This window comes from Ixodes scapularis, unplaced genomic scaffold (genome assembly GCF_016920785.2).
Source record: "Ixodes scapularis isolate PalLabHiFi unplaced genomic scaffold, ASM1692078v2 PGA_scaffold5__190_contigs__length_132052651, whole genome shotgun sequence".
In the NCBI taxonomy this organism is placed as follows: domain Eukaryota; kingdom Metazoa; phylum Arthropoda; class Arachnida; order Ixodida; family Ixodidae; genus Ixodes; species Ixodes scapularis.
The window spans coordinates 15,428,124-15,454,024 of NW_024609880.1; the positions used below are offsets into that span (position 1 = coordinate 15,428,124).

The 25,901-nt window shown below is 45.6% G+C and overlaps 1 protein-coding gene across 1 annotated transcript in view; it reads right to left on the bottom strand.

Annotated features, from left to right (window-relative positions):
* Positions 1 to 9,179: 9,179 nt before the first annotated feature.
* LOC120836324 (synaptogenesis protein syg-2) overlaps positions 9,180 to 25,901 on the bottom strand; it is a 42,149-nt gene continuing 25,427 nt past the window's right edge. The window contains exons 5-8 of the mRNA XM_040218202.2: positions 20,840 to 21,142; positions 19,656 to 19,796; positions 18,679 to 18,706; positions 9,180 to 9,360 (exon numbers count right to left, since the gene is read on the bottom strand). Coding sequence (XP_040074136.2) covers positions 9,180 to 9,360; positions 18,679 to 18,706; positions 19,656 to 19,796; positions 20,840 to 21,142 — 653 coding nt within the window. The remainder of the gene's footprint in view (positions 9,361 to 18,678; positions 18,707 to 19,655; positions 19,797 to 20,839; positions 21,143 to 25,901) is intronic.

Below are 25,901 nucleotides of genomic sequence, written 5' to 3' on the forward strand. Positions count from 1 at the left end.
CCCCCATTAGCAGGCACGAAAAGGAACTCCTGGACAGGGCACCCCAGGACAGGATTGACACCGGTGCAAAGAGTGAGTCAAATAACCCTTGGGCGTTTCTGGTGGTCCTTACTCCGAAAATGATAAAACCGGCCGCCAGACTGTGTAGTCTACAGACGCCTTAACAACGCGTCTGGAGAGTACAATTACCCTTTTCCTAGTATTTCCTCTGATGTTCACCATGTTCACACCGCTCAATTGCAGCCGCGGGCTCTTTCAGATCCAGATTCAGTCTTTGGACGTGCAGAAAACGGCGTTTATTTGCCACAGAGGATTTGTTTTTTTAGTTATTCGCTTGCAGTTCGGTTTGTTAAACTCGCCAGCAAGCGTTTAACGTCTGATGGACGTTGTACTTGGTGACGCAAAGTACAACTTTGCAATGGCATACATGACGTAGTTGTTTTCGCGCGCGCGTTCGACATAGAGGTCGAGCACTTGAACGTGATACTCGAGCGAATGCGTAGTGCAGGTCTCACGATTCACGCTGGAAAAGTTCAGTTTTCTGCACCAAATATCAGCCTTCTTGGTTTCCTCGTTGACAATGGCATACTCCGTCCTAACGAGGAGAAGGTTCATGCGCTTACAAGTATTCGTGCCCACATGATGTAAAATGCCTGCAGAGGTGTCTAGGAATGATTGCATTTTACAGGAATTTTATTACCTACTGTCACGAGAATTGTCAGCCACGCAATCACCTCCTTCGAAAGGGCATCAAGTGGCACTGGAATGTTGAACTACAGAGTGCATTCATTGCCCTTTTGGGGGCAGTGACTGAAAATGCTTGTCTGCACCTCCCCGATTTAAAGAAACCTTTCGTTTTGCAAACAAATTCAATCGATTCCGGCGGGGGTGCTATTCTACTGCAGGAGTATGTCTTTGTGCTTCGGTCAGTTGCCTTCACAAGTCAGACAGTTATTTCCACCTAGCGGAACTACAGTGTGGCGGAACGAGAACTTTTGGCCATAGTCTATGCGTTAAATCGGTTTGACACGTACCTAGATGGCGCAATGTTCCAGATTCAGTGTGACTACTTAGCACTTTCATGACTGAGAATACTTCAGAACCCTGATGGTCGGCTTGCTCCTTGGGCGCTTCCGCTACAGCGATACGACTACACTATCGTGTAGATCCTGGTGCCACGAACAAAATTGCTGATGATCTTTCCTGCGCCCCCCTCCACGAGGGGCACACGCCGGAAAGCCCAGGACGGGTTGCTGACGCTAATACTACACAGTGGTCACCTGAATCACGATGGGGAGCACTAATCACAAGAGAGGAACTTGTAAGTGCTCAAGAGGACGACAGGCTGCGTCAGCGGGTGACCGCCTGGCTGGTAGCAATGGGCACGGTTAGTTGCACGAGTGACGACCAATCAGACTCCTACTTGCTGAGCAGCGATGGGCTCCTGCTGCCCTATATCTCTCAGAACGATGACTACCCGAGCAGTTCCGCGTTCCTGACTGTAATACCTAGATAGTTAACAAACTGTTTAATCACATACATCAACAACTCTGCACTTACCGGGCACAGTAGTGAGAACAGAACGTTTGACAATGAGTCCCAAATCGTAACCTGCCCGGTATGCGGCACACATTTCTGAGGTATGCACGTTGATGGTCAGAAAGTCAGAAACCAAAACCACCTGGTGGTCAGTCCCCAGGTCTCATGCAACCGATTGTAAGCCAGAGCCCTTGGCAGATCAGTTGTTGCAACGCCATGGGTCCATTCCCGCGCAGACCTCGCGAGAATCACTGTCTGTTCGTAGTAACCGAATATTTCACAAAATCGGTTGAGTTGTTCCCTTTGCGGAAACTGGACTCGCAGAAAATCTGAGATATCTGCTGCACAGATTCGCGTGCTTAAATTTTCCGACGAGTTTTATTTCCGACAACACTTCCTTTTTACTAGCGAAGGGCGTTTGGTTGCGCGCACAGTCCTCGGAGTTGAGCATAAGCGTATTTCACCGTATCACCTGCGAGCGAACATCACTGAAAGGGTTATCCGGAACCATAAGATGATGCTCGTTGCGCATACAGATTGCCACAAGGACAGGGACACGAAGCTCCCAAATATGGCCTTCGCCACCCACACCACAGTTAAACAATCGACTGGCCTTAGCCCTACCCAACAAACGTTTGCCAAAAACCTTGCTTCCCCGCTTTCGAACGTCTTCGCTCAACAGTACCCGAGTCACAATGCCGCAGCTACGCGAAGCTTGCAGACGACCACCATAAGCGATTCTCGGACAACCTCAGAGAAGCTCTAGAGAGTCTTGAGGCTGCCGGTGTCAGAGCAGTACAACCAGGGACGCGGGAACTCGCAGTTTGAGGTAGGAGACTTGGCTCTCAGGCGTGCGCATCCCCTGAGTGGCGGAACTAGCGGATTCACGTGCTCACTGGCGAACAGGTGGGAGGGTCAATTTCGTGTTGGCAAAAAGCTGTCCCCGCTTACATACACGCTCATTCACTGCTCCAGTGGTCAGTTCACAGGACCGACCAATGTCACCGCTCTAAAACAATTCTACAGCCAAGAAGGTTTCTCGCAGCATCCGACCAATGGCAGCAGCAGTCGCGTTCCTTATCCCCCCTCCCCGTCACCCGTGCTGTACAACCTGCGACGTCGGTGACAGCTAACAGGGAGATCATGATGCGCGCCTGGCAAATACAATTGTTCGACACCCTTCAAATTTTGAGTGTTCTTTCCTGTTCAATCCCCATCAATATGTTCTCCCTTTGAGAGGAGGAAAGGTGATATCTCGCCTGAAAATACTTATCTACTTTTATCTCCAGAGGCCCCGCGCGGCGCGCCTGATTTTGCGCTCATCGGTCCGTTTCTTATGTTTATAAAGGGGAAAAGAGGGCGGCGATCGCATCACCGCGGCCACTGCAGACATATTAGCCACCACGTCCACCATGGCGGGGCGACCCAATCCAGGTAGCGACCGCGGTCACCCAGGCCACAAGGATAGGGACCGGGACCATCGCGACGAAAGCCGGACAACGCAAACTTCAACATCTTCCGCCGCCACTGCCGACGACGGCCGAAGACGGCGGTGGCAGGATGATGGTGCAGACCGATGGTAGACCGGTCGGCTGGGCATCGCGGCAAGCCTGGAAAGAGCAACCACGTCCAGAACGCGGGGAGGCGCAGGCCATCGCCCCAGAGCTCTTCAGAGGACTGGCGCTCTGACATGGATGCAGGGAAGCGGATATACGTCTAAATTTTTAGGTAAAGGTGTTCAATCTACGGTAGTCCACGTAGTAGAAGCTTAGAGTATCGTCCTTCTTCTTTATGATCACAACTAGAGAGGCACAAAGACTGCTTGAGAGTTTGATGATGTCCTCGTAGAGTATTTCCAGAGCTTATTGTTGAATTACATATCTTACTTACATTGAGAGTAGATACGGCGACTGGTGAATAGGGCGGCGGCGTCGTCGGCGGCAATGCGGCGCTTCGCCACCGTCGTTTGTTGAACCCCTGAGGACGTGCCGAAGTGCTCGCTGAAATCGCTGATAAGCTCAAGTAGCTGTCGTCGTTCAGTAGCCGGAAGCTTCGGGTCAATGTCGTGTTGCAAGGGCGGTACCTCTGGTAAAGTGTTGCGGCTTCTGTCGGAAATTTGTAACTAGGACCATGGTACGCACACCTTCAAGTTCGGTTACTCCTCTTACGAAACCGATTCTTCTTTCTAGAAGAAATAGGCAGCTTCACCAGCGTCGAAGGTTGGTGGAGTAGCACAATCGAACGCAATACCAAGCCTGACTTTTTAGCCTTGCCTGGGAGCCTAGAATATTTAGCCTCAATCCTTCTAGAAGTATACATTCTGTTCATGAATAGGCTAGATGGTTCTGCCACCTTCTCGAATCTTCTACTTCACAAAGAAAGATGAAACGAAGCGCAGTGCCGGAAATCAAACCCGAGCCTCATTCGTGTGAGGCAAACGCGCTGCCGATTCGGCTACGTATGCGCGGCAATAATGCAACCGCATACACTCATTATCTCATCATTTGTTTTTTTGTTTTTTTATCTTTGAAGTAGCTGTTTGTTTCTCCCGGAACACACGCTACTTTAGGCGTACAAGTTAAAGGCGAATACTTTCCCCGGGGACAGATAAGCGAGCTAGAAGCGAATGGCGAAATTTTCTGGCAGGGGCAGTTTATTAACCACAATCGCCAGGGAGTAGGGTCGCGTTTTTAATTGTCCAAGGAAACCTTGTAACAGGTGGCAGGTGAAGCGCTGTGAAGCAATGCAATTTTAAGTCGTTTTTTTTTCGGAGGATATGACTTGTGATTATAAATACTGAATTCAAACTATATCTCATTTTATATATCTTATTAGAATAGACATTATGCCCAGTTGGCAAGAGTAGATAGTCAAAAACAACGCTACAGGAGCGAGTAAAAGGATGCCTAGGTCAAGTGGTGATTAGTAACTGCAGTATTCTAGTGGATTGTATTGCCACTGAAATCTTGTTAAAGCAGAAACAGGAGAATGACCCTGCTGCACGGGCGCACACACTGAGCACGACGTTCAGACACTTCTTTCTTCCCCTCACGTGCTCGACAAATCCCCCTTAAATGTATATCGCTGTTCTTTCACAAGGAGGATGTGCTTGAGGTCAGTGATCGGCGGAACTAGCGCAACTCCCTACCCGACAGAAAAGCCCGGCGTGGCGAGAAAATTTTGATTGGTCGATAGGGTCATGAAGTCACAGCCACATAACCTCGAGTGGGAATTTCAAACAACCCACTGCACTCAGGTGAAACGTGACGTCACGCGTGCAGTGAAAGTGATTAAGAAACCTGACATGTATTGCGAATTAAATGTGGCCGCATTTCTCAAATTATTTCACTTTATAATGTAATTCATTGCCTTAAAGAGACTTTAGAACAATTTTAGTCGGGATTCAAACAAACCTTCCTTCGGTTGCGTGCCAGACACGATACTGATTAGGCCCTCGTGTTCGCTGCACTTTCTGCTTACTGCCAGGAAGAAAGCGAGAAGCGAATGAGTCGGCCATGCGAACGGGGCCCGATAACGTTGTTGCGTCCCACTCTCAAAGGCGAACCTTATGCGTCATCTAAGTTTTCGTGTTTTTATTGCAAAAAATTTCAGTTGATACTCAGTACCATTGCCTCCTCTATACTGAAAAAGCCTGGCAGATCACCACGAGATGGGGCCGCCAAGGGTGAAAAGGTAGAGCGGCAGACAAGAGTCCTGTAACGATCGCACTGCTGCGGCGAGACGCCGAAAAAGACCTGTCCCGAGCGATGGAATGTCCGCTTGTGCTTGTCGTGTTCCTTGGGCTAACGCTCTTTTTTCGTCGGGTTTGAAAACCATGCTTTGGGTCCTCGCCGCTGCAAAACTTTTGTAATTAATACAAGACTCCCCGAGAAAGTCTCTGTGCTGCCAGATCCTCGTGCTCCAAATCTGCGTCCGGGTATTCTATAGCTCCGTCATTGAACTGCCAGGCTTTGTGAGTATAGAGGAGGCTATGTCAGTACGTATCGTGTGTGCCTCTCTTCTTGGTCGTCATTCTACTCACGCGGTTTTCCTCTATAGATCATATGCTTAAATTTATTTGGATGCTCATGCTACTTTTAAGTTGCTAACTAGAATAAATAGAACGGCACAGAATCGGGTGCGGATTGCATTCCATATTCAGTTTTAAAAACCCGCGCTTTTATTACTTCTTGTTACTTAGTAACTTTGTCTAAATCTTCAAAATGCTATTTTTCTCAACACTATTGGGAACTAAATAATGTTGCCCTCGTACATAAATTAGGCCATAAAATCTGCTTGATATTTGCAGGCCGATTTCTCTAACCAGAGGGTGCTGCGAATAAATAGAGCACAAAATATATAGTAGCCTCAAGGTTCATCTGAGCCTATCTAGCTTTATTTTGCAATTTGAGCGTAATTTTGGCCTTTGATTTTGAAGTACCACTGAATAATTTGAATTTTATTCTAAAGTTGCACATTCCTATGACTATGTCTAACAGGTCTATAAATGTTCTGGGACTTCAGAAAGAGATTCGACGCGCAATAAACTCAGGCAACTATAAGTAGATGTTCAACAGAGCAATGCGTGGCAATTAGACGTCACACCTGATGTTCTGTAAAAGTTGGCATTTGAACCCATGCTAATTTATATTTATTAAAATAATTTTGAAATGTTTAGTCACATATTAAAACATTAGCATTAACTTTTGGCGGATAATTTTTTTATACAGATATGTCACCTGTGACGCCACTCCTAAGCAGCACAGATTTTGGCCAAGCATTGGCTAATTGCGGGCGATGGTCTTTTGGCCAATGCCCAAAGAGTGACCATTCATAGGCCAATGTTTGGCCGATGGTTGATAGCCAATGGCCACTGGCCAATGGTCATAGAAAGGCAAGTCATCGGCCAATAGCTGGCCACTGCCTGGCTACTGCCCGAAGGACCATTGGCAGCCATTGGCCACCAACGATTGGTGAAATCTGTGCTGCTTGTGTTATTTGTGATACTATAATTCAGTGGTTCTCAAATGGGGTTCCGCAGATCCTTTGGAGTTCGCGAAGGCGTTCTAGAAGTCCGCGAAGCCATGCTTCATCAGGGAAGCCAGGCAATGAAAATTCTTTTTTTTTTTTTTCAAGTTGAAAAGAAAGGTTCCGATTTTCGGGTGAGTTTCCTTGTGTGTGTGTCAGTGAGATAAGTCTATTTCATACTAGCCGTTAGTTGTGTTCATTTACCAAATAATTTTTAATTACTCTATACCTTTTCCTTCCCCTCACCACGAACGCGGTCTTTCATTATCTCCGCTAATTCAGAAGGGGTGCGGTGAAATCAATGTTTGAGAACCACTGATCTAAGTGATCTTAACAGGATTGGTGCCTGGTGTTCTAAATAGCGCAAACCTTTAGGCATACCAGAATTTGTAGATATGATATTTACCAAAAAAACATTTTTTTTTCAACACATACAGGCTGCTTCGTGACAATTAAAATAGCATTGTCAAAGTTGTTTTTTTAGCGAAGTGCAAGTGTATTTCTGAACGTTGTTTTCTAACAGTTTCACTTCTGAAAGTGTGTTTTATCAATGGTAATATTTGTATTATTTTGTACAGTGCAGTCAATATATCTTATTTTTGTATGTGCCTACCTTACTGCAATGCCTCACAAGGCATTCCAGGCACCCAAACAAATAAAATATACAAAATAAACCTCTTTCAGGTTTTTCTTAGTATAAAAGATGTGCACTCTTTATTAATGTTACTGCATATTTAGGATTTTCAAGTTCTTCGCCTACGTGTATACAGCCTAACCATCTTGTTCAGTCGTTTAATGACGCCACTGTCGAGACAGAAGGCAAACAAACAGCGAAGAGGAGCATTCTGCACCGGTTCGTTTATTCACACTTGAAATTGATTGTTTAACTGCATCCAGGTTCCACTGTTTTTCTCGGCACACTAGCCAAGTCTCACCAAAACCACCGTATTCGCGCACCAATGATGCCCCAAATATGAGACAGACGTCAGTGACGCAAGCCAGAGTTTGTTTGCAGTTCCTTTACAGACATTGTCCCGCTAGCCACCGTGGTGTGAGGCAAAGAAAGGGAAAAATATTTAAAGTCTTCGCCTCTACATCCTGAGCAATCTCCCGTGTTAGACAACAAAGGCTGCAGCTGAAATTGGGAGCGCCAATAAAGCACCACCGATCAAAGAAGACGCGCATGTTTCGGATACAGCGAATACGCGTTACCTCTTGCGTGAAGTGTAAAAAAGACTTAGATTACAAAAGAAAAAGACACGTTGACATTTTATAGAGTACTTCAAAGTCGAAACACGCACACACAGAAGTATTTTTTTTTCGTTTCACAGCGAATTAAATACATCTGTTATATATTTATTTATATATTTATATATATCTTTATATATATGAGTAACTTCGATGACAAGCCTCCGGTGACACACAATAGCGTCCTGTATAAAATATATAATATAATATGTACACACGTGAACGTAGCAGCGTATGCCTGACAAAACTTACAAAGGTAGGACGATGGCGCCACCTGGGAAATCCGCTCCTGTCAGAAACTGTAGCCGCGAAGTAAACACAAAACCTCTCCGAAGAAAAAACCCCGAAGCGAAAACCTCTGATCGTTCTCGTAACTTCTGGCAGAAGACCGGCAGCGTAGATATCAACGAGAGTAAATGCCTACAGCGGAGGGGTGTGCACATAAATATTTGATGACCCCCACAGCTCATGCGTTTCTATGGGACGTATGTATTCCGAGCTGTTGCGATACCGCTTTCTCCCTTTCCTCGTTTTTCCGTCGAGTCGTCCCCTGCATGGTACAGCGTTGGCTGCACGTTTTCTACATTTGGCATTGGACGCACGGACATACCTACACTCAAAGCTGCGGCTCAAGTCAGCTGCGTTCACATGAGCACGCTTTCCTACGCACACGGAGCAATCCTAGCCTCCCCCTTGGCTTTCTTCCCGGCCACGCACTCAGAGCGTGAGTTGGGAGTTCGTTTGTCCGCAGCTCCCGTACTCGCAGAGCACTTCAGTTCAATACCACGATAGGTTTTAGACTACCCAACACCTTCACGTTGAAAGAATTGTCAGCTGCAAACACTTAACAGCTCCAGAGCGGGAACGGTGGTTTTCAGTTTTTTGCCGAGTCAACAGATATCGCTGAGCTATGCGTTGCGGCCGCCGCCTTTGTTGATCATTGAAATGAAACACGTCTCAGGGGACGACGTCCGTGAGAGACGCCAAAACGAGCAACCGCGTAAACTTCGGTGGTCGCATGAATCGTTTGAAACTGCACGGATGCACTTGGTCCTGCTAGTCACACCACCTGAAGGAAATGCGGTTCGCAGACTTCTTCCGAGCCTTCATCTCAAGCCATGTCGGTTGAGAACGCCGGTACATCTAGTATTGGCAGCTATTGTCTCGAACACTCTCAGGACGACACTTTGTCACGGCACTGTGCCACAGAGACTCTTCGTAGCGAGGTCACTTTGTCCTGGGCCACCGTGGGAGAGACCCTGCGACAGGTTGGGTACGGGTCCCGCTCCTCAAGACAGTGCCCCGGCGCCGTCGCCGAAGGTGGTCATGGCCATCGCGCTGCTCGTCGGGAGCACGTCCGGATATCAGAAGTCCACTATCTTCTGGCGCCAAAAGGCCGGAGTATGGTTGTTGACGTCGGTGATGTAGTCCGCGTGAAAGGGTGGCTTTGTCGGGGAGGTATCCAGGACTGTGGGACGAAGCTCCTCCCCGTCGACGCAGTTGAACGTGGTCAGGGTCACCGAGCCGTCGCAGGTGCGCGGAGATCTGCCAGAGAAGACAAAAACAGCAATGGAGAGTGATTGTGGGTGCAGTTGGCACACTTATGTTTGCCAACATAATACCTACGGCAGGCAAATAACATTCTCACTATTTTCTTAGGGAACACGTACTTGATTAAAAAAATATTTTATAATTGTTCAACCTCACTAAGATATCTTGCAACTACATTAGGGCTTGTGGCATTTTTTTGGGTCTGTGGCCCTATCGGGGTTCGGGCAGTATAATATAAAGTGTCGAACCATTAGAGCATCATAATTCAATCAGGCGACACGGAAAAAACGTCTTGACCTACGGTGTTGCCACGTGGTGTTGAAAGAAAAGGGCGAGTGACTTAGCATGTATGAGCTTTGTAACAAGTCAGAGCCATTATAATGCATTTATTAAAAGCCAAAAAAAATTTGTTTTGAGGGCTACTATTTTAATTTTCTGTAAAGGTGTCTCTTTATTAGGTATCAAATACAATCTAAAAGTACAAAAGGCACCAAGAAACAGACAGAAAAGTAATTTATACTCTCGAGTAAAATAAAGGAGCCGGCGGATGGCCGCAAAACATGCTTTTTCTGTAGGGCTGGCTCATCGAAATATTTGGCAGTATAAAAAAAATTACCCATCCGCATTAAATGCCTATTTTTTGAAATTTTTACTCCCGTTCCACTCATTGAAAAACACTGCTGAAGAGCGCAAGCAGCCACCTCATCTCGCCACGCCGTCGTCTTCCTTCGCACGATAAAGTACGTTTGCTCTGGTCACCGAATATTAATTGACGCATACGCGAAGGCCGCTCCTCAGGCCAGCTAGGGCTTTGGCGAATGCCGTCTTCAAGTTTAAGCTAGCGGCAACGCTAGCTTGAACTTCAAGCTAGGCTTGGAAGCAGACCACACTGTATCAAGCCCCGTCGGTGCTGTTAATGATTCTCCAGGCGGCCACTTCTTCCTCTTTGTGTCGACCACCGCAACTGCTTCTCGTACTTTGGCTAGCGTTGCTGCGTATAATTTACCGGACGGCATTCGGAATATGGCGTCTACCGTTGCTGGCTTCCGACGCTGCGTCCTCGCGCTCGCTCATTAAGAGGACTCCTTGTTGCCACGGTAATGCTTTCCACAACAGAGGGAATTTATCCTGCGAAAGGAGACGGTGGAACGTCGAGATCAACAGAGCCGTATATTGGGAGAGTTTGGCCATTCATTGGTTTGAATAGGCGATAATCTCGTGGCCAACCACAGGCCACCAAACAGTCCTTTGGCGGTGCTCGTGAGCTCTAAAAAGGCGACTCGACTAATTTAAGCCCTTTCTGCGTCGCTAGTGTAAAAAGGTATAAGTATTGGTGGCTGACAACTTGGCGCGTGTGAGGTTTTCCTCACGTCCATATTCAACTGTATAATAAAATAATGCTCGTTTCAAACCAGAGCAGTCGGCGTAGTTGCGATCATTGCTGCTGCGAAGTTGAACACTCCTATTTTACGCTTTAAACGTGGTTTCCAATATTGTGACGTCGACGTCTGTTGATTGGTTGACGTGTGTCGCGCATTGGCCAAACACTCCCAATATATGGCTCTGGAGATTAGCTTTGTACTTGAGCTCTTTTGTCTTGTTCTTCAGTGAGCGGAAAGCGAACAAAAAGCGATGGATATAAAGACCTAACGCAAACGGCTGAATTTTTCCAGCGCCTAATACCTCGATGAGTCTGACACGATAAGTGTGGTTAGCTCGCAATTTCGACGAAGTTTTGTGTACTCCAAGTCGGAGCCAAACTACAGATGCGACACGAAAACAACGCCGCGAGGATAGAAGAACGCGTTAGATAGAGAGCGATGTAATAATTGCAGGGATGGAAGCTCTCTACTTTCTGCTGAGCCATGCATATGGGCTTACGCATTCGAATACAATAACGATGCCGAGCTTTGCGCTCCTTTGGAGAATTCGGAGATAAAACTCCAATAGGCAACCACGGGTGAGCTCTGAAGCAAGAAGGCATATCAACGAGCCGAAAATGTGTATCGGACTTTGTAGAGGTGACCACTAGCCTATCCTGCAGCCGATTGGCCAGGCACTTTGCCCCTACCATTGGCGGTAGACAGAGAGCGATATACTACAGAGAGCGATATGCCAGAAGAAGGGGGTAGACAGAGAGCGATTTACTAATTGCAGGGATGGAAGCTCTTTGCTTTCCTCTGAGCCTTGCATATGGGCTTACGCATTCGAATACAATAACGGTGCCGAGCTTTTCGCTCCTTTGGAGAATTCGGAGCTAAAACTCCAATAGGCGACCACGGTAGAGCTCTGAAGCAAGAAGGCATAGCAACGAGCCGACAATGTCTATCGGACTTTGTAGAGGTGACCACTAGCCTATCCTGCAGCCGATTGGCCAGGCACTTTGCCCCTACCATTGGCGGTAGACAGAGAGCGATATACTACAGAGAGCGATATACCAGAGGAAGGGGGTAGACAGAGAGCGATTTACTAATTGCAGGGATGGAAGCTCTTTGCTTTCCTCTGAGCCTTGCATATGGGCTTACGCATTCGAATACAATAACGGTGCCGAGCTTTGCGCTCCTTTGGAGAATTCGGAGCTAAAACTCCAATAGGCAACCACGGTAGAGCTCTGAAGCAAGAAGGCATAGCAACGAGCCGACAATGTCTATCGGACTTTGTAGAGGTGACCACTAGCATATCCTGCAGCCGATTGGCCAGGCACTTTGCCCCTACCATTGGCGGTAGACAGAGAGCGATATACTACAGAGAGCGATATACCAGAGGAAGGGGGTAGACAGAGAGCGATTTACTAATTGCAGAGATGGAAGCTCTTTGCTTTCCGCTGAGCCATGCATATGGGCTTACGCATTCGAATACAATAACGATGCCGAGCTTTGCGCTCCTTTGGAGAATTCGGAGCTAAAACTCCAATAGGCAACCACGGTTGAGCTCTGAAGCAAGAAGGCATAGCAACGAGCCGGCAATGTGTATCGGACTTTGTAGAGGTGAATACTAGCCTATCCTGCAGCCGATTGGCCAGGCACTTTGCCCCTACCATTGGCGGTAGACAGAGAGCAATATACTACAGAGAGCGATATACCAGAAGAAGGGGGTAGACAGAGAGCGATTTACGAATTGCAGGGTTTGAAGCTCTTTGCTTTCCGCTGAGCCATGCATATGGGCTTACGCTTTCGAATACAATAACGATGCCGAGCTTTGCGCTCCTTTGGAGAATTCGGAGCTAAAACTCCAATAGGCAACCACGGGTGAGCTCTGAAGCAAGAAGGCATAGCAACGAGCCGAAAATGTGTATCGGACTTTGTAGAGGTGACCACTAGCCTATCCTGCAGCCGATTGGCCAGGCACTTTGCCCCTACCATTGGCGGTAGACAGAGAGCGATATACTACAGAGAGCGATATGCCAGAAGAAGGGGGTAGACAGAGAGCGATTTACTAATTGCAGAGATGGAAGCTCTTTGCTTTCCGCTGAGCCATGCATATGGGCTTACGCATTCGAATACAATAACGATGCCGAGCTTTGCGCTCCTTTGGAGAATTCGGAGCTAAAACTCCAATAGGCAACCACGGTTGAGCTCTGAAGCAAGAAGGCATAGCAACGAGCCGGCAATGTGTATCGGACTTTGTAGAGGTGAATACTAGCCTATCCTGCAGCCGATTGGCCAGGCACTTTGCCCCTACCATTGGCGGTAGACAGAGAGCAATATACTACAGAGAGCGATATACCAGAAGAAGGGGGTAGACAGAGAGCGATTTACGAATTGCAGGGTTTGAAGCTCTTTGCTTTCCGCTGAGCCATGCATATGGGCTTACGCTTTCGAATACAATAACGATGCCGAGCTTTGCGCTCCTTTGGAGAATTCGGAGCTAAAACTCCAATAGGCAACCACGGGTGAGCTCTGAAGCAAGAAGGCATAGCAACGAGCCGAAAATGTGTATCGGACTTTGTAGAGGTGACCACTAGCCTATCCTGCAGCCGATTGGCCAGGCACTTTGCCCCTACCATTGGCGGTAGACAGAGAGCGATATACTACAGAGAGCGATATGCCAGAAGAAGGGGGTAGACAGAGAGCGATTTACTAATTGCAGGGATGGAAGCTCTTTGCTTTCCTCTGAGCCTTGCATATGGGCTTACGCATTCGAATACAATAACGATGCCGAGCTTTGCGCTCCTTTGGAGAATTCGGAGCTAAAACTCCAATAGGCAACCACGGTTGAGCTCTGAAGCAAGAAGGCATAGCAACGAGCCGACAATGTCTATCGGACTTTGTAGAGGTGACCACTAGCCTATCCTGCAGCCGATTGGCCAGGCACTTTGCCCCTACCATTGGCGGTAGACAGAGAGCGATATACTACAGAGAGCGATATACCAGAGGAAGGGGGTAGACAGAGAGCGATTTACTAATGGACTTCTTCCAAAACCGACGCGCCCCATCGCGGCAAAATACCACGCGGTGCACTTTGGGAACTAGTTGGCCACTCAGTTTCAGTTTCGACTGCGCAGCTTCATCTCATGCTATCACACCGCGACGGAACGCGCTGCTTGCGTTTTCGATTATCTGACTTTTCGCGAACATACAATACACTCATTCTCGAGCCATACAAAACGAAGACCGGGGCACTTTCCTTGGTTCCCGAAACACCGGATATTGTGCGTACGTATGCAAACGTAGAAAGTTGTGGCTTAGTCACCTCACCCCACGAGTGAATGTTTGAGCTCAATTTCAATAATCCTGTCTAGTACCAGTGAACTAGAACTGAAATTTGTTCATCTGGAGCCTTACACGTATTTTGTTTGCCAAACGTTCGCGTCTTGTTACTTCATTGGGCGAAAAGCAAGCTGCATCCTCACAGGGTATCAAAGTTGAGCCCAGCGTTTACGCATGAACTTTTGAGGAAACGCAATAAATTCGACCTCACCACTGCACAAAAGTTACTATGATGTCTTCCTTGTGTCATCATATATTTCCCACTCAAATTTTATGCAGATGGAAGATTAACTTTTCGCGAACGCTGGGATCGGCTAGCTACGACGGAGGCCCTAACAATTCGTCCCCTACTCCTCGCTAAGCCTTTTTGGACGAGCTTTTACTGACGCCCAAGATCTGTGCCTGACCGGTGTGTCAGAAATTATCTCGGCATACTCAGGCAGGAAGATAGCAAACACATAACAAATATTAGGCCATTAGCAACCCGTCAAACGCGCTTTGAATTCGTTCGTTTGGCGCACCGCATAGTGGTTCATGCCCGTCCGGCGCACTTCCGGCGAACGGTGCGACATTCTTTACACAAGTGCTCGACTTTTGCTTTCTTAAAATGGTCTGTATGTGCGAAATTGCCTATATGATTGGCAGGATAACTTTATGCGCATACGCGATGTTGAATATTAGTGGAATGCAAGCGGGTGGGGACTTCACTTCGTGCAGTGCTGCGGGTCAGTACAGATAAGAGATAAGAAGTGTGCTAAAATTGAGCTTTTCAATGGCGCCTCCGAGTTTTACCTCTCATACTCAGGCATATTAAGAAAAACAGTAATTGCAAAAAGTAATATTTCGTCTATGGGCGCACGAAACGAACAAACTTCCTGATCAACAACACTAATGTAAACGCGCGAGCTCAATGCACGCACACTTATTGGTTGCTACAGCTTGTTGATTCGTTCACAAGCAAGATCCCCGAGCTTCTCAGCGTCGAGACTCCCAGCACTGGCTCGTCCACATACCTCGATTGGAACGCTAACAGGGAGGCTCAAGTACAAAATTACAACAAGCATGTGTTAAGACAAGCTATACGTCTCAGGCTTGCGCTAAACCTTCGAGGTCTGGCCAATTAGGTTAGTTTAGAGATCACATATGCCGCTCTCGGGACCAGAAAACATGAGATAACGGCCGTTAATAGTCCACGCTCTGTGTATAATCTCTTGTCGACGAGTCAATCGAAACCGAAACCATGCCACCCACCTCCCTGGCCAACTAGTTCCCAGAGTGCAACGCGCGCCGTGTTGCATGCAGGGCTTTATGGAAGTAGTCTATTGCAGGGATGGAAGCTCTTTGCTTTCCGCTGAGCCATGCATATGGGCTTACGCATTCGAATACAATAACGATGCCGAGCTTTGCGCTCCTTTGGAGAATTCGGAGCTAAAACTCCAATAGGCAACCACGGTTGAGCTCTGAAGCAAGAAGGCATAGCAACGAGCCGGCAATCTGTATCGGACTTTGTAGAGGTGAATACTAGCCTATCCTGCAGCCGATTGGCCAGGCACTTTGCCCCTACCATTGGCGGTAGACAGAGAGCAATATACTACAGAGAGCGATATACCAGAAGAAGGGGGTAGACAGAGAGCGATTTACGAATTGCAGGGTTTGAAGCTCTTTGCTTTCCGCTGAGCCATGCATATGGGCTTACGCTTTCGAATACAATAACGATGCCGAGCTTTGCGCTCCTTTGGAGAATTCGGAGCTAAAACTCCAATTCTCATGATGTCATGCGAATTATTTTCGAACTTGAATAATTTCATGTTTTATAATTAATTTACCAAGATTGAAAATAACCCAGGATGCACCTTGAATGTCATTTGTACATTCCTAATAAGCGCAAAACTTCACAATAGTGGGATATTTTCTTAATGTTTTAATACTTCCAACTAGACGACAACTTCTTAAAATATCAGCAGCTACTTGAACAAAAAATGTCGACACGTTACTACGTTCCATAAAATTACTCTCTGTGAATACTTCCGATCAGTCCCGTCCGAATCACTCTCAGGGTGCAATTCAAACAGTTTAATGTTTTTTAAAGACAGTTGGTGCAATTTTTACTCTCTGCCGATACTGCGGACCAGTCCCGTCCCAAATTATTACCAGTGTTCCTATAAGCTGCAAGGCAAACAGTTTTTTTATAAAAAAAAAGCGGATGGTACCGTCTTTACACTCTGTTGGATACTACATTGACGATGGCATGACCTGCACGCAATTTTCATTTTAGTATCCATGGTACTGATGCGTTTTTTGATAGGATATTTTTATATATACCATGCATGCATCTGTTTCCAACATAACAATGTTCGAAAAAATACGTGAGCATAAGCCATGCACAATGTCTGGGTTCTGACATGATGTCGTGCCAATTTTTCGCGAACCCGAACAATTTCATCTTTCAAAATTACTTTCCCAAGATTGAAAATAACTCAAAACGCACATTGAATGTCATTTGCACTCTCCTAATGAGCGCACATCGCGCAACCCCGTTGACGTCAACGCGACATTGCCGTTTTTCTGCAGTTCACTACAGTTTCCGCCGAGGTTGCTGCCCTGAATAGGCAATTTTTACGACAGAATTTTTTATGGCGCCCGCTCAGTCTTACAGCGCGACACTGTTGGCGCGAACAAATGATGACCAGTTTGACTTGTTCTCAAACAACCAAAACTGCTAATTGAAAAAAAACAAAAAAAAACTTATCAGTGTTTGTTTGTACTAACAGTGCCGCACCGTGTACCACTCCGCTCGATTTAGTATGAAACTCGATAGCTAAATTAATCAAAATCCTGATATATATAGATGGAATCAATATTATTCAAATTTCCTAGTGGCGAGACATATGTCAGAATGCCTCTCCGACTTTGCCCTTCAGCCTTCCATTCGTGATGTTCGTTTTTTGTTTTTTGTTTTCTGCTGCCGTTTATTCTTTTTCAACTCCTCGCGAAGGTCAGAGCGGTCGGAAGACACGCACTTCCGGCAGATATATACGGTCCACAGAGCGTCCAAAGGATCATAATGACATTTAAACGCACTGAGCATAAACGGGATCATGAAACCAGTTTTTGGGTACTGTACTTTTTGCGCATGGAATTTTGTGAACTTGTCACACTGCTCTTGCTGCATCTTCCAAAATACATTGTGTTCACTGCATTTTCGATGACATAATTATCTGCGGACGCCCCTAAAGCACGTTCAAGGCATGTGTGCTTCATGTACATGTATGATTAGAACATGTCTAAAGACAGTTTTTGCTGGGTCAGTGCGACAAGACTGTTATATAAGGAGGAAGCGCTCCTCAGACAGTATATTCACACTGTCGTTTGTGGGATGTATTCGTTGTGTGACTCCGGTTTAAAAGTACTAACACCAGGTGATGTTTCAAACAAGCCGACGCGCGTCTAGTGGCGACAGTGGCGCCGCACGTGCGCGATGAAGTGGGCTCAAGGAGCAAGGCGTCCCTCATCAACAAGACGTTTGGCACAAAAGATGTTGCAAACTTCTGTAGAACACTAGGATTGTCTGCTTAAAGAAACGTTTGTGCGTTTGGCCAAGTTTGAGGAGGTTCCACCTGTGAAAGGTCTCGTCCGACACCACACAAAAAACACTTTTTTTTTTTTGAAAACAAGTAAATTATAATGTTATCCAACCCTATCGAAAAAACAACAACATTATAAACTATAATATAGAACAGAAAATCTAACCGGATATCTCGCTGGAAATATGAAATCCAGTTTGCAAACAATTGTCTGCAAACTGGAAATCAGGTTTCCAGCAAAAAATTTAGTTCGATTTTCTCTGCCATAATCTAGTTTGTACTGGTGTTTTCAGTAAGGAATATTTTTTTTTTCAAAAGGATTACCGATATTGAGGAACAAAGCCCACAAGTGGAAAAGTTTTTTTTTTTAATTTATACGAGTGACGACAGCAGACGCCAGCACACGGAACTGCCGTCGCACACGCTTCTAGGCACTTGAGTCATTTAGCAAAAAGACATATTCTGCTCAGCGGTATTCTTTGAAAGCTTTATGGAGTGAACCAAAATAGATACCCAAACCACGACTTAAAAATCGAGGGAATTTTCAACCAAAAAGTAACGTCAGCGTCGTATTATCTAAGGGTCACGTGTTTGTAGAAAACCGAGCTAAACTTTAGTGTCACATCGGGCACGCACTTTCGGCACTTTTTCGTCTTAATTTCCGAATTGCGAACCGTAGACAGCCTAATATCGCCATCGAATATCGCGGATCAATATTTGCCTATTGTATTTATAAAAACAAACATATCATAATTTGACGATGTGCAACGGATCTCATTAGAATGTGCCAGAAAGGCATAATATTTCAAGTTTAATTAGAATTTGTTTTGACTGGATTATATATCGCTTTTTATTTGTATCTTAACTTGCGCTGCCGTCGACAACGTTGTCCAGATAGAATATTTTTTTTATATATTGAGTGTCTTAAAAAAGGCAAACGATGGTAAAATGCCTGGAAATTTTATATATATAATGAAAAGGCTTGTTTTAAAACATGCAATACAAAGAAAAACACTTACGTTTTGCCGTTCTGCACTATTTTATCTCCTGGAAGGAAAAAAGAAAGACACAGAAGACATATATGAAGCTCGCTTAATGTCATGGGTCAGTGCACATAAAAATATATTTAAATAATTTTTCTTTTTGTTTTTAGGAAAGGTGGGCTTTTAATATAAGTCCAGAGTGCGCCTCCGGTTGTTGATGTTTCTCCCTGGGGTACGCATTTTCATCGCCTGTCGGAACAGCTTCTACGCCACAGACAATCAAGAACCTCGGTTATGTTATCTACTCCCCTAGCAGAGACAGACACTTTCCAGCCAAAGCATCAAGAACACGTAAATAAATACTTGTGATGCAATAAGAAATTTTAAAAGAATATTAATTTATGAAAATGCATCCGACATGTACAACAAAGACCAGGTAAAGGGTATGTTTTCCCTTCCTAAAAACTTCGGGTTGACATAAAGTGCAATTTTAGATATTTATTACGCTGGCTACGTCCCGAACAAACATTAAAAAAAGTTACTAAAAGAACATAAATAATGCAAGCAGAGGAAAGTGGGGGGAGATTTCTAGGATGTTGAGACCACTACTCTGAAACACGGCAGTGAGACAAAGAAAGAAAGAAAGTAAATGCGCTGATCGGTCGATCGGTGTTACTAGGATACTGAGCGACCAACCAGCTCATGGCCTTAGCTTCCAATGCTGCACACGGTATCTGGAGTGTTAGAAAAAATCACACACGCATGCATATCTAAATGACTATGCCACCAGCGTTGCACCTCCATAATCACGAACGTTACGAAGGAGATAAAGCTAAAACAGATGCGCTTACTTATGAGATTGCCTTCAGTGCGGATATCCAAATAAAGTGAGCCGACTCGCTTTTATTGTACGAATCAAAACTTGCTGTCTGAAGTGGTAATAAAATTACTATGCGATAAACAGCCGCGAAAACATGCGGGACTTTTATGGGGCAAGAGAGGAAACGTCTTACCTGAGTTTGCCTTTAATCTCTTCTTGCTGCGACACCGAGCCACGACTACGAGCAGAAGGAGAAGGAAGACAGTGGAGAGTGTGACAGCCACCAGAATGACCACCAAGGAGTTGCCCTGCTCACACCCGCCCCATTCACCACCTGAGGTACAAGAAGAATTAGAATCAAATTAGAAACAACATCAATGCTTGTTTCTCTATTGGTATATCCTTTGTCAACAAAAATAGTCGTTGGTAGTCTTCTTCAGATAAGCGGTCACGATGAGCATACGCATTAAAGCTGTATCTAACCAAAGAGAGGTTGGTAACAAAACGCATCACAATCAGCGCAATGAGCACTGGCTTGCAATACTCGAGGGATCGCAAGCCAGTGCTGCAGCTGGCGACATTTTAAAAAAAAACGTCTTTATTCCTGCAGCGAAAACAAAGAAATGGTCATTCCTACTGTTGCAGAGTGCGACAAAGCAGATGGGTGCTCACGCTCAAGATAGAGTCCAATTAATACGTTCGAGGAACGACAAAATGTGGCGAGTAGTCTGTTCCGTGCAGTGCTATTTAATCAACCAGATTTAATTTCTTAAAGTCAAATGTTCTTTTTTTTTTTTTTTACTTTTTCCGCAAAATTAATTTCTTAAACATAAATGTCAGTGTCACCTTAAAACCACTAGAAGAAAAAAAAAGAAGAAAACGACAGCGACCTTTATTTTTTAAGTCCTAAAGTGCATAAAATGAGATTTCTAAGAAGTGACCGTTTAAATTTGATTAGAAGACATTACACAGTTGTTTGAGGAAATGAAAAACCTATATTTTTAACAATTTTTCCGCTACATTCGGCGATAATGCACGTCCGAAAAGACGGGCAAAACTACAGTATCGACCGCAACATGGGCCCATTCCGCCTTCCCTCGCCATGACGAAACGACAGAAGGACATGGGAAGTTGGTGGACCTTTTGTTGTATACTCCGTCATTGGCTTAGTTTGTGATGGCAAAGGGGCGAAGACGGCCAGCGCCTAAACTAGGCACATTCGGCGTAGCTCCATTGGCTCCATCGAATGGTTGCGTCGTCTGTGGCGTGACTCGATGTTAATTGGAGTTTAGATTAGTATGCGAACTCTATGAGTCGCATTCCATCGAGAGGCGCGACTGCGTATCAGCCGGACGTAGGCACGAAATTGAGGTGTACCGTGTCGGGCGCCGTCCCAGTAGCGGTCCGCGGCCTCGGCCCTGAGGAGCACGGGCTGGGAGCGGCCCATCTCGTTGGCGGCGTACAGCACGAGCACGTAGTTGAGGCCCGCCGGCACACCCTGTACCCAGAAGGCCGGCCGGTCCGCCGTCAGGTTGGCCAGCAGCCGGTGGCACGAGATGTCGTGCACCTCCAGGTTGTACCGCTGACGGAGGCCGCCGCTGTGGTCTTCGCGACACTCGGCCAGGAAGGCCTCCTCCGTCTGGTTGCTCAGCGTGCAGTTGTACGGCGCTCTGGGAGGACCTGCGGGGAGAGAGCCGAGAGGAGCCGCTGGTTGAGACGATCGCAGCCCCGAATCAGCCGCAATGCATCGGTGACCTAGTACTCGATGCTCGGCCAAGTTGGAGAAGTGTTTCGCCTATGTACGTACCTCCTAGATAGCGAAGACCTAGAACAGCATTTTACACATCAGTTTAAGCTTAATATATGGCTCATACATGAGCCATATATGATGTCGACGATGACAAAGTTATGTGCGGACTGGCCTTAATCATGTTGGAAGCAAGTTTGCTTCAAACATAACTATGGTGATTATGATGATGATGATGATGATGGTGGTGATGATAGTGATGATAATGATGATAATGATACTAATAATAGTAATAATGCTTTATATCTCTGATTCCCCAAAACAACCAGCCGGTGAGAATATGGTGGCACATAAATCAAAATCAAAAACACAGTCCAGGTTGATAACCACATTCGACGAGAGTGCCACAGAGCCTAAAAGCTGCAACTCAAGCTCCCTTTTAACAACAGAGAACTCTGAAAATACGTCAATATGACGAGACAGGTGATTCAAACATTTCTGAATTCTTATTATTGGTGAAAATTTTGCTTCAATAGATGGGTAAAATATGCGTGAACATCTAGAAAAAACGAGCGGGCACATGGAAGTGTCATGATGACGACAAATTAATATCTACACCTCCATGAATCACTTTATCTAAAAATGGAAGATCACCAGCAGCCCTTCTTTTCGACCAGGCGCGTAAGAAAAGCTCTTTAAGGATGTATTCATAGTTAAACAAACATCTCTGAAAATATCTGTCATACACGATGCGAAGAAATCGTGTCTAAACGTTTTCGATTCTTTGTGCATCAGTCACCGTCAGCGGATTTCATACAGCACTACAAAACTCGAGCGTAACACAAACCAAAGAACAAAACAAGCGAAGGGCGCAGAGGATTAAAACAAATCACGCGTCAGGCGTGATATGATTCCTAGCATTCGAGAAGAAAAGGTAACGATTTGGGTAACGGGGTATAAAAAATTAAGGTAGCTGTAAAAATGAACACCTAAGTCACGAATTGTTTGACCGCGTTGGATAGATGGAAATTACTTTACGTTTTCTACACATCGTCACAGGTTTTGTTTTTTCGGGAATGACCACTAATACGTTATCAGAACAGCACACTGAGATGCGGGCCACGTCTCTTGCAAAAGAACACAATTATTCGTCGACTGAATTCTTATATAAAGCTTGATATCGGCTGGAAATAAGAGCAACTGCGTATTTCTTACACAGTATTTACTATCACTAATAAATACAAGAAAAAAAAGCGGCCCTAGGTTTGACCATTGAAGCACACCCGAAGTTGGTACTAAAATGTCTGATAAGCTCTTCAAGACACGTACGTTATTCTGACGATCATTCAGATAACTACTGAACCACAATAAAAGTAGTGACGACACACCATATAAGGAAAGTTTATTTAGAAGCAATTTGTGCACACAATTAGCGCGACTGGGGACGAACACAGGAAAGAAAGAGAAGACAGGACAGAGCGCCTTTTGTGTGCACAATGTTCAACCAACTAGGCCATCAAATTATTTTGCTAAAGCAATTTGTGGTTCACCGTATGAAAAGCCTTCGATAAATCTAACTAAATAAGATCGACCTGCCCTCGCGCAACAACAAACTGCACAGTGTATACATTGAGTAGTAAACAAAGGTTCACTACTCAGCCTCAACCGAACGACCTCTTACAAATACTTACATGTTGAACGGTGCTCGGTTTCCAAACGAAGTAAAAATAAACACGGGTGTATATCAATATTTCAAAAACTTTTGAGAAAGTACATAGTAACGATACATGGCGCTAGTTCTCTACGTTAGACACGTCACCAGCTTTGTGTACTGGTACGACATATTTTTTCCATAGACTTGGAAAAACACTTTTTTAATTGAAATATTGAATGCATATTTTAGTAAAGGGACAACAGTATCAGCATACCTCTTAACAATAAAACTAGGTATGAGATCTGCTCCAACGGATCGTTTTGGTTTTAATTTTTTCATTTCCTCTAAGATTTCACCAGTATTGACTTAGTTGTAATGAGAAAGTGTGATTAGAAACATTGCTAGCGTCAGAATTCGCGTTCTGGGGAAGGACCGATGAATAATAATCGCTAAAATAGTTTCAAAATATATTGGCTACCTTTTCGGGACAAGTTCCATAACCCGTGTAAGTACGTAAAAATATGTTCCTAGTTGACTCTTCTCTACGTTGCCTTACGAATAGGCAAAATTTATCGGGTTCGCGGCAGAGGCTGCTTCCTATGTACTCCTCTTTCATAAACGCGTTTATCACGCTTAAACAAGTTTTTAACGAGCGCTCGGTGAACACTAAATTTTATATACCGTTCTTCAACATCACTTCTTTTTTGATCAATTTCGAACACGTACACAAGAACGTTTTGGGTGGCCAAAGTGACCGTCATACCATAGCCTCCTCTGTATTCGCAAAGCCTGGCAGTTCGACGACGAAGCCATAGAGTGCACGGTCGCAGATTTGAAGCGCGACGATCTGGTAGCACAGGGCATCAGAGAGCCTTTTCTCGGGGAACCTGGACGTCAGCGCACAGCTTTTGCAACGGCGAGGACACGAAACACACTTGTTCTCTCGGGATAAGTGTTTAGGCGACTGGCCACAACGGGGCGCCAGTCACGTGGCTCTCCTCTCATCCGTTGTGTGCTGATCCATCTTTTCCGTTTTGGCGGCCATATCTCGTGGCAATCTGCCAGGCTCTGTCAGTATATAGGAGGCTATAGTCAGTCTTGGGCAGTAACTAGTTACTAGTAACGCGTTACCGGTAACTAGTTACTTTTTTCGGTAACTTTTAACTGTAACGCGTTACTCTTTAATACTGGTAACTTGTAACTGTAACACTGTTACTTTTTTATTGGGTAACTGTAACTGTTTAGGCCGTTACAGTTACTTTTTACTATAAAATTAAAATTCCTGGCTGACAAAAAAAAAAGAAATTGAACAAACAAAAAAAATTGCCTCGTTTTGCCCACGACGGACCATAGACGAGACGGACGAGCGAGCACGAAACCGGGAGATTAAGGAAGCGGCGCCTGCGGTGGTAGGGGAGGCAAACAATGTGTGTTTCACCGACTTTGGCTCAATCTTCTTCTGTGGGGACCGTCTGCGGGTGTCGGTGGTCATGCGACATGTCTCCGAGTATTCCGTCTGGGCTGTGTCTGCCCTTCCCCCTCTCCCTTCCTCTTTGTCAGATATGTCCGCGCTGTACGTCGCTTTTACACCCAGCCGGTCGCCGCTCCCTCTTCGCTATGAGTTTCCAAGGAAGCCGTCCCCATATTAGGCGGAAAGTCGGCGCTTGTTTAACTTATTCTTTCTCTTCGGAACCGCTCGAGTAAATTGCCTTTCCCGCTGACAGCCCCAAGAAATACTCCAATAGACGTTTTGTTGTGGATTCTCTGCAGTGCTCCAGCTGAAGCGATTACCCGGAAAACACGTGTTTTTAAGAGAGAGAAATTGCTGTTTTGAGGCGCGTGTGCGGACTGATCTTCCACAGTTGGCGTTTGAGACAGAGGCGCCTTCTTGAAGACAAGGACTTGGCCCTTGCAGCGGCGGTACACCCCAAGTTCAAGCTATCCTGGATCATGGAAAACGAGCGGAAAGCTGCAACTGTACGGCTGCTCGAGGAAGAATGTCGTGCGCTGGAGGAGCACTGCAGTGAGGACACAACAGGCAAAGAGGATGGCGACGAAGACGATTTTTTTTTCCACTTGCCTCAAGCATTACCATCATCAACGGAGGTGCAACAGTGGGTGAGCGACCCCGCGACCGATCTGACCGGGCTCTCAAGGTTCCCCATGATAAAGAGGATCTTCATCAGGCTCAACACGGGGATTCCGTCAAGCGCGCCGGCTGAACGCCTGTTCAGCAAAGGACGCGATGTGTTCGCCATCAAGAGAGGGAAGCTCTCCGATGACAATTTTGAAAAACAGTTGATATTAAGTTATAACAAATATTGCAAATAAGTTATAATCGTTAAAATTCTGAAACGACGAATGACACAAAAAAGAAGCACCCTTCGGTTTTAATGTTTTCTAATTTCTCAGCAGTTCATCTTTCTTCTCACTACAGTGTAACAAATAAAATATTTTTTTTGGTTTATGGTTTCTTGTGTCCAATTTTTGTACTGTAACGAGAAAGTAACGGCGTTACTCTTTCTGCGGTAACTGTAACTGTAACACGTTACTTTTTTAATCCGATAACTGTAACTGTAACAGAGTTACTTTTTCCCCCTAGGTAACTGTAACTGTAACACTGTTACTTTTTACTGGTAACGTGCCCATGACTGGCTATAGTCATACAAACACGTCTCAGACGCTGTTTGAGGCGTGTTTTTGATTGCGCCTTTGACGAGGCCAATGATGGACGCAGCTTAGACACACACGAGGTTTGCATTTTCGTTCAGCTATAGAACTTGTTTTCTCACCGATTGGACCTCAGCCGAGCGCTGACGCTGCACTCATGTTTAATCTATTCCCAACGTTGGCCTTCCGTAGGTTCTGGCTTCCTTCGTTACCCGAAGACTGCGCCTTGTCAAACCCATTTCGTAGATTGATGCTTTTGTGGCTACGGCCTCGTCCATGCGATACCTGCCTCGACATCCCCGCGGAGAAAACAAGCACAAAAATAAAAAAGTAGACCTGTGAAAGATGTCTTTATTGACTAGTACGCT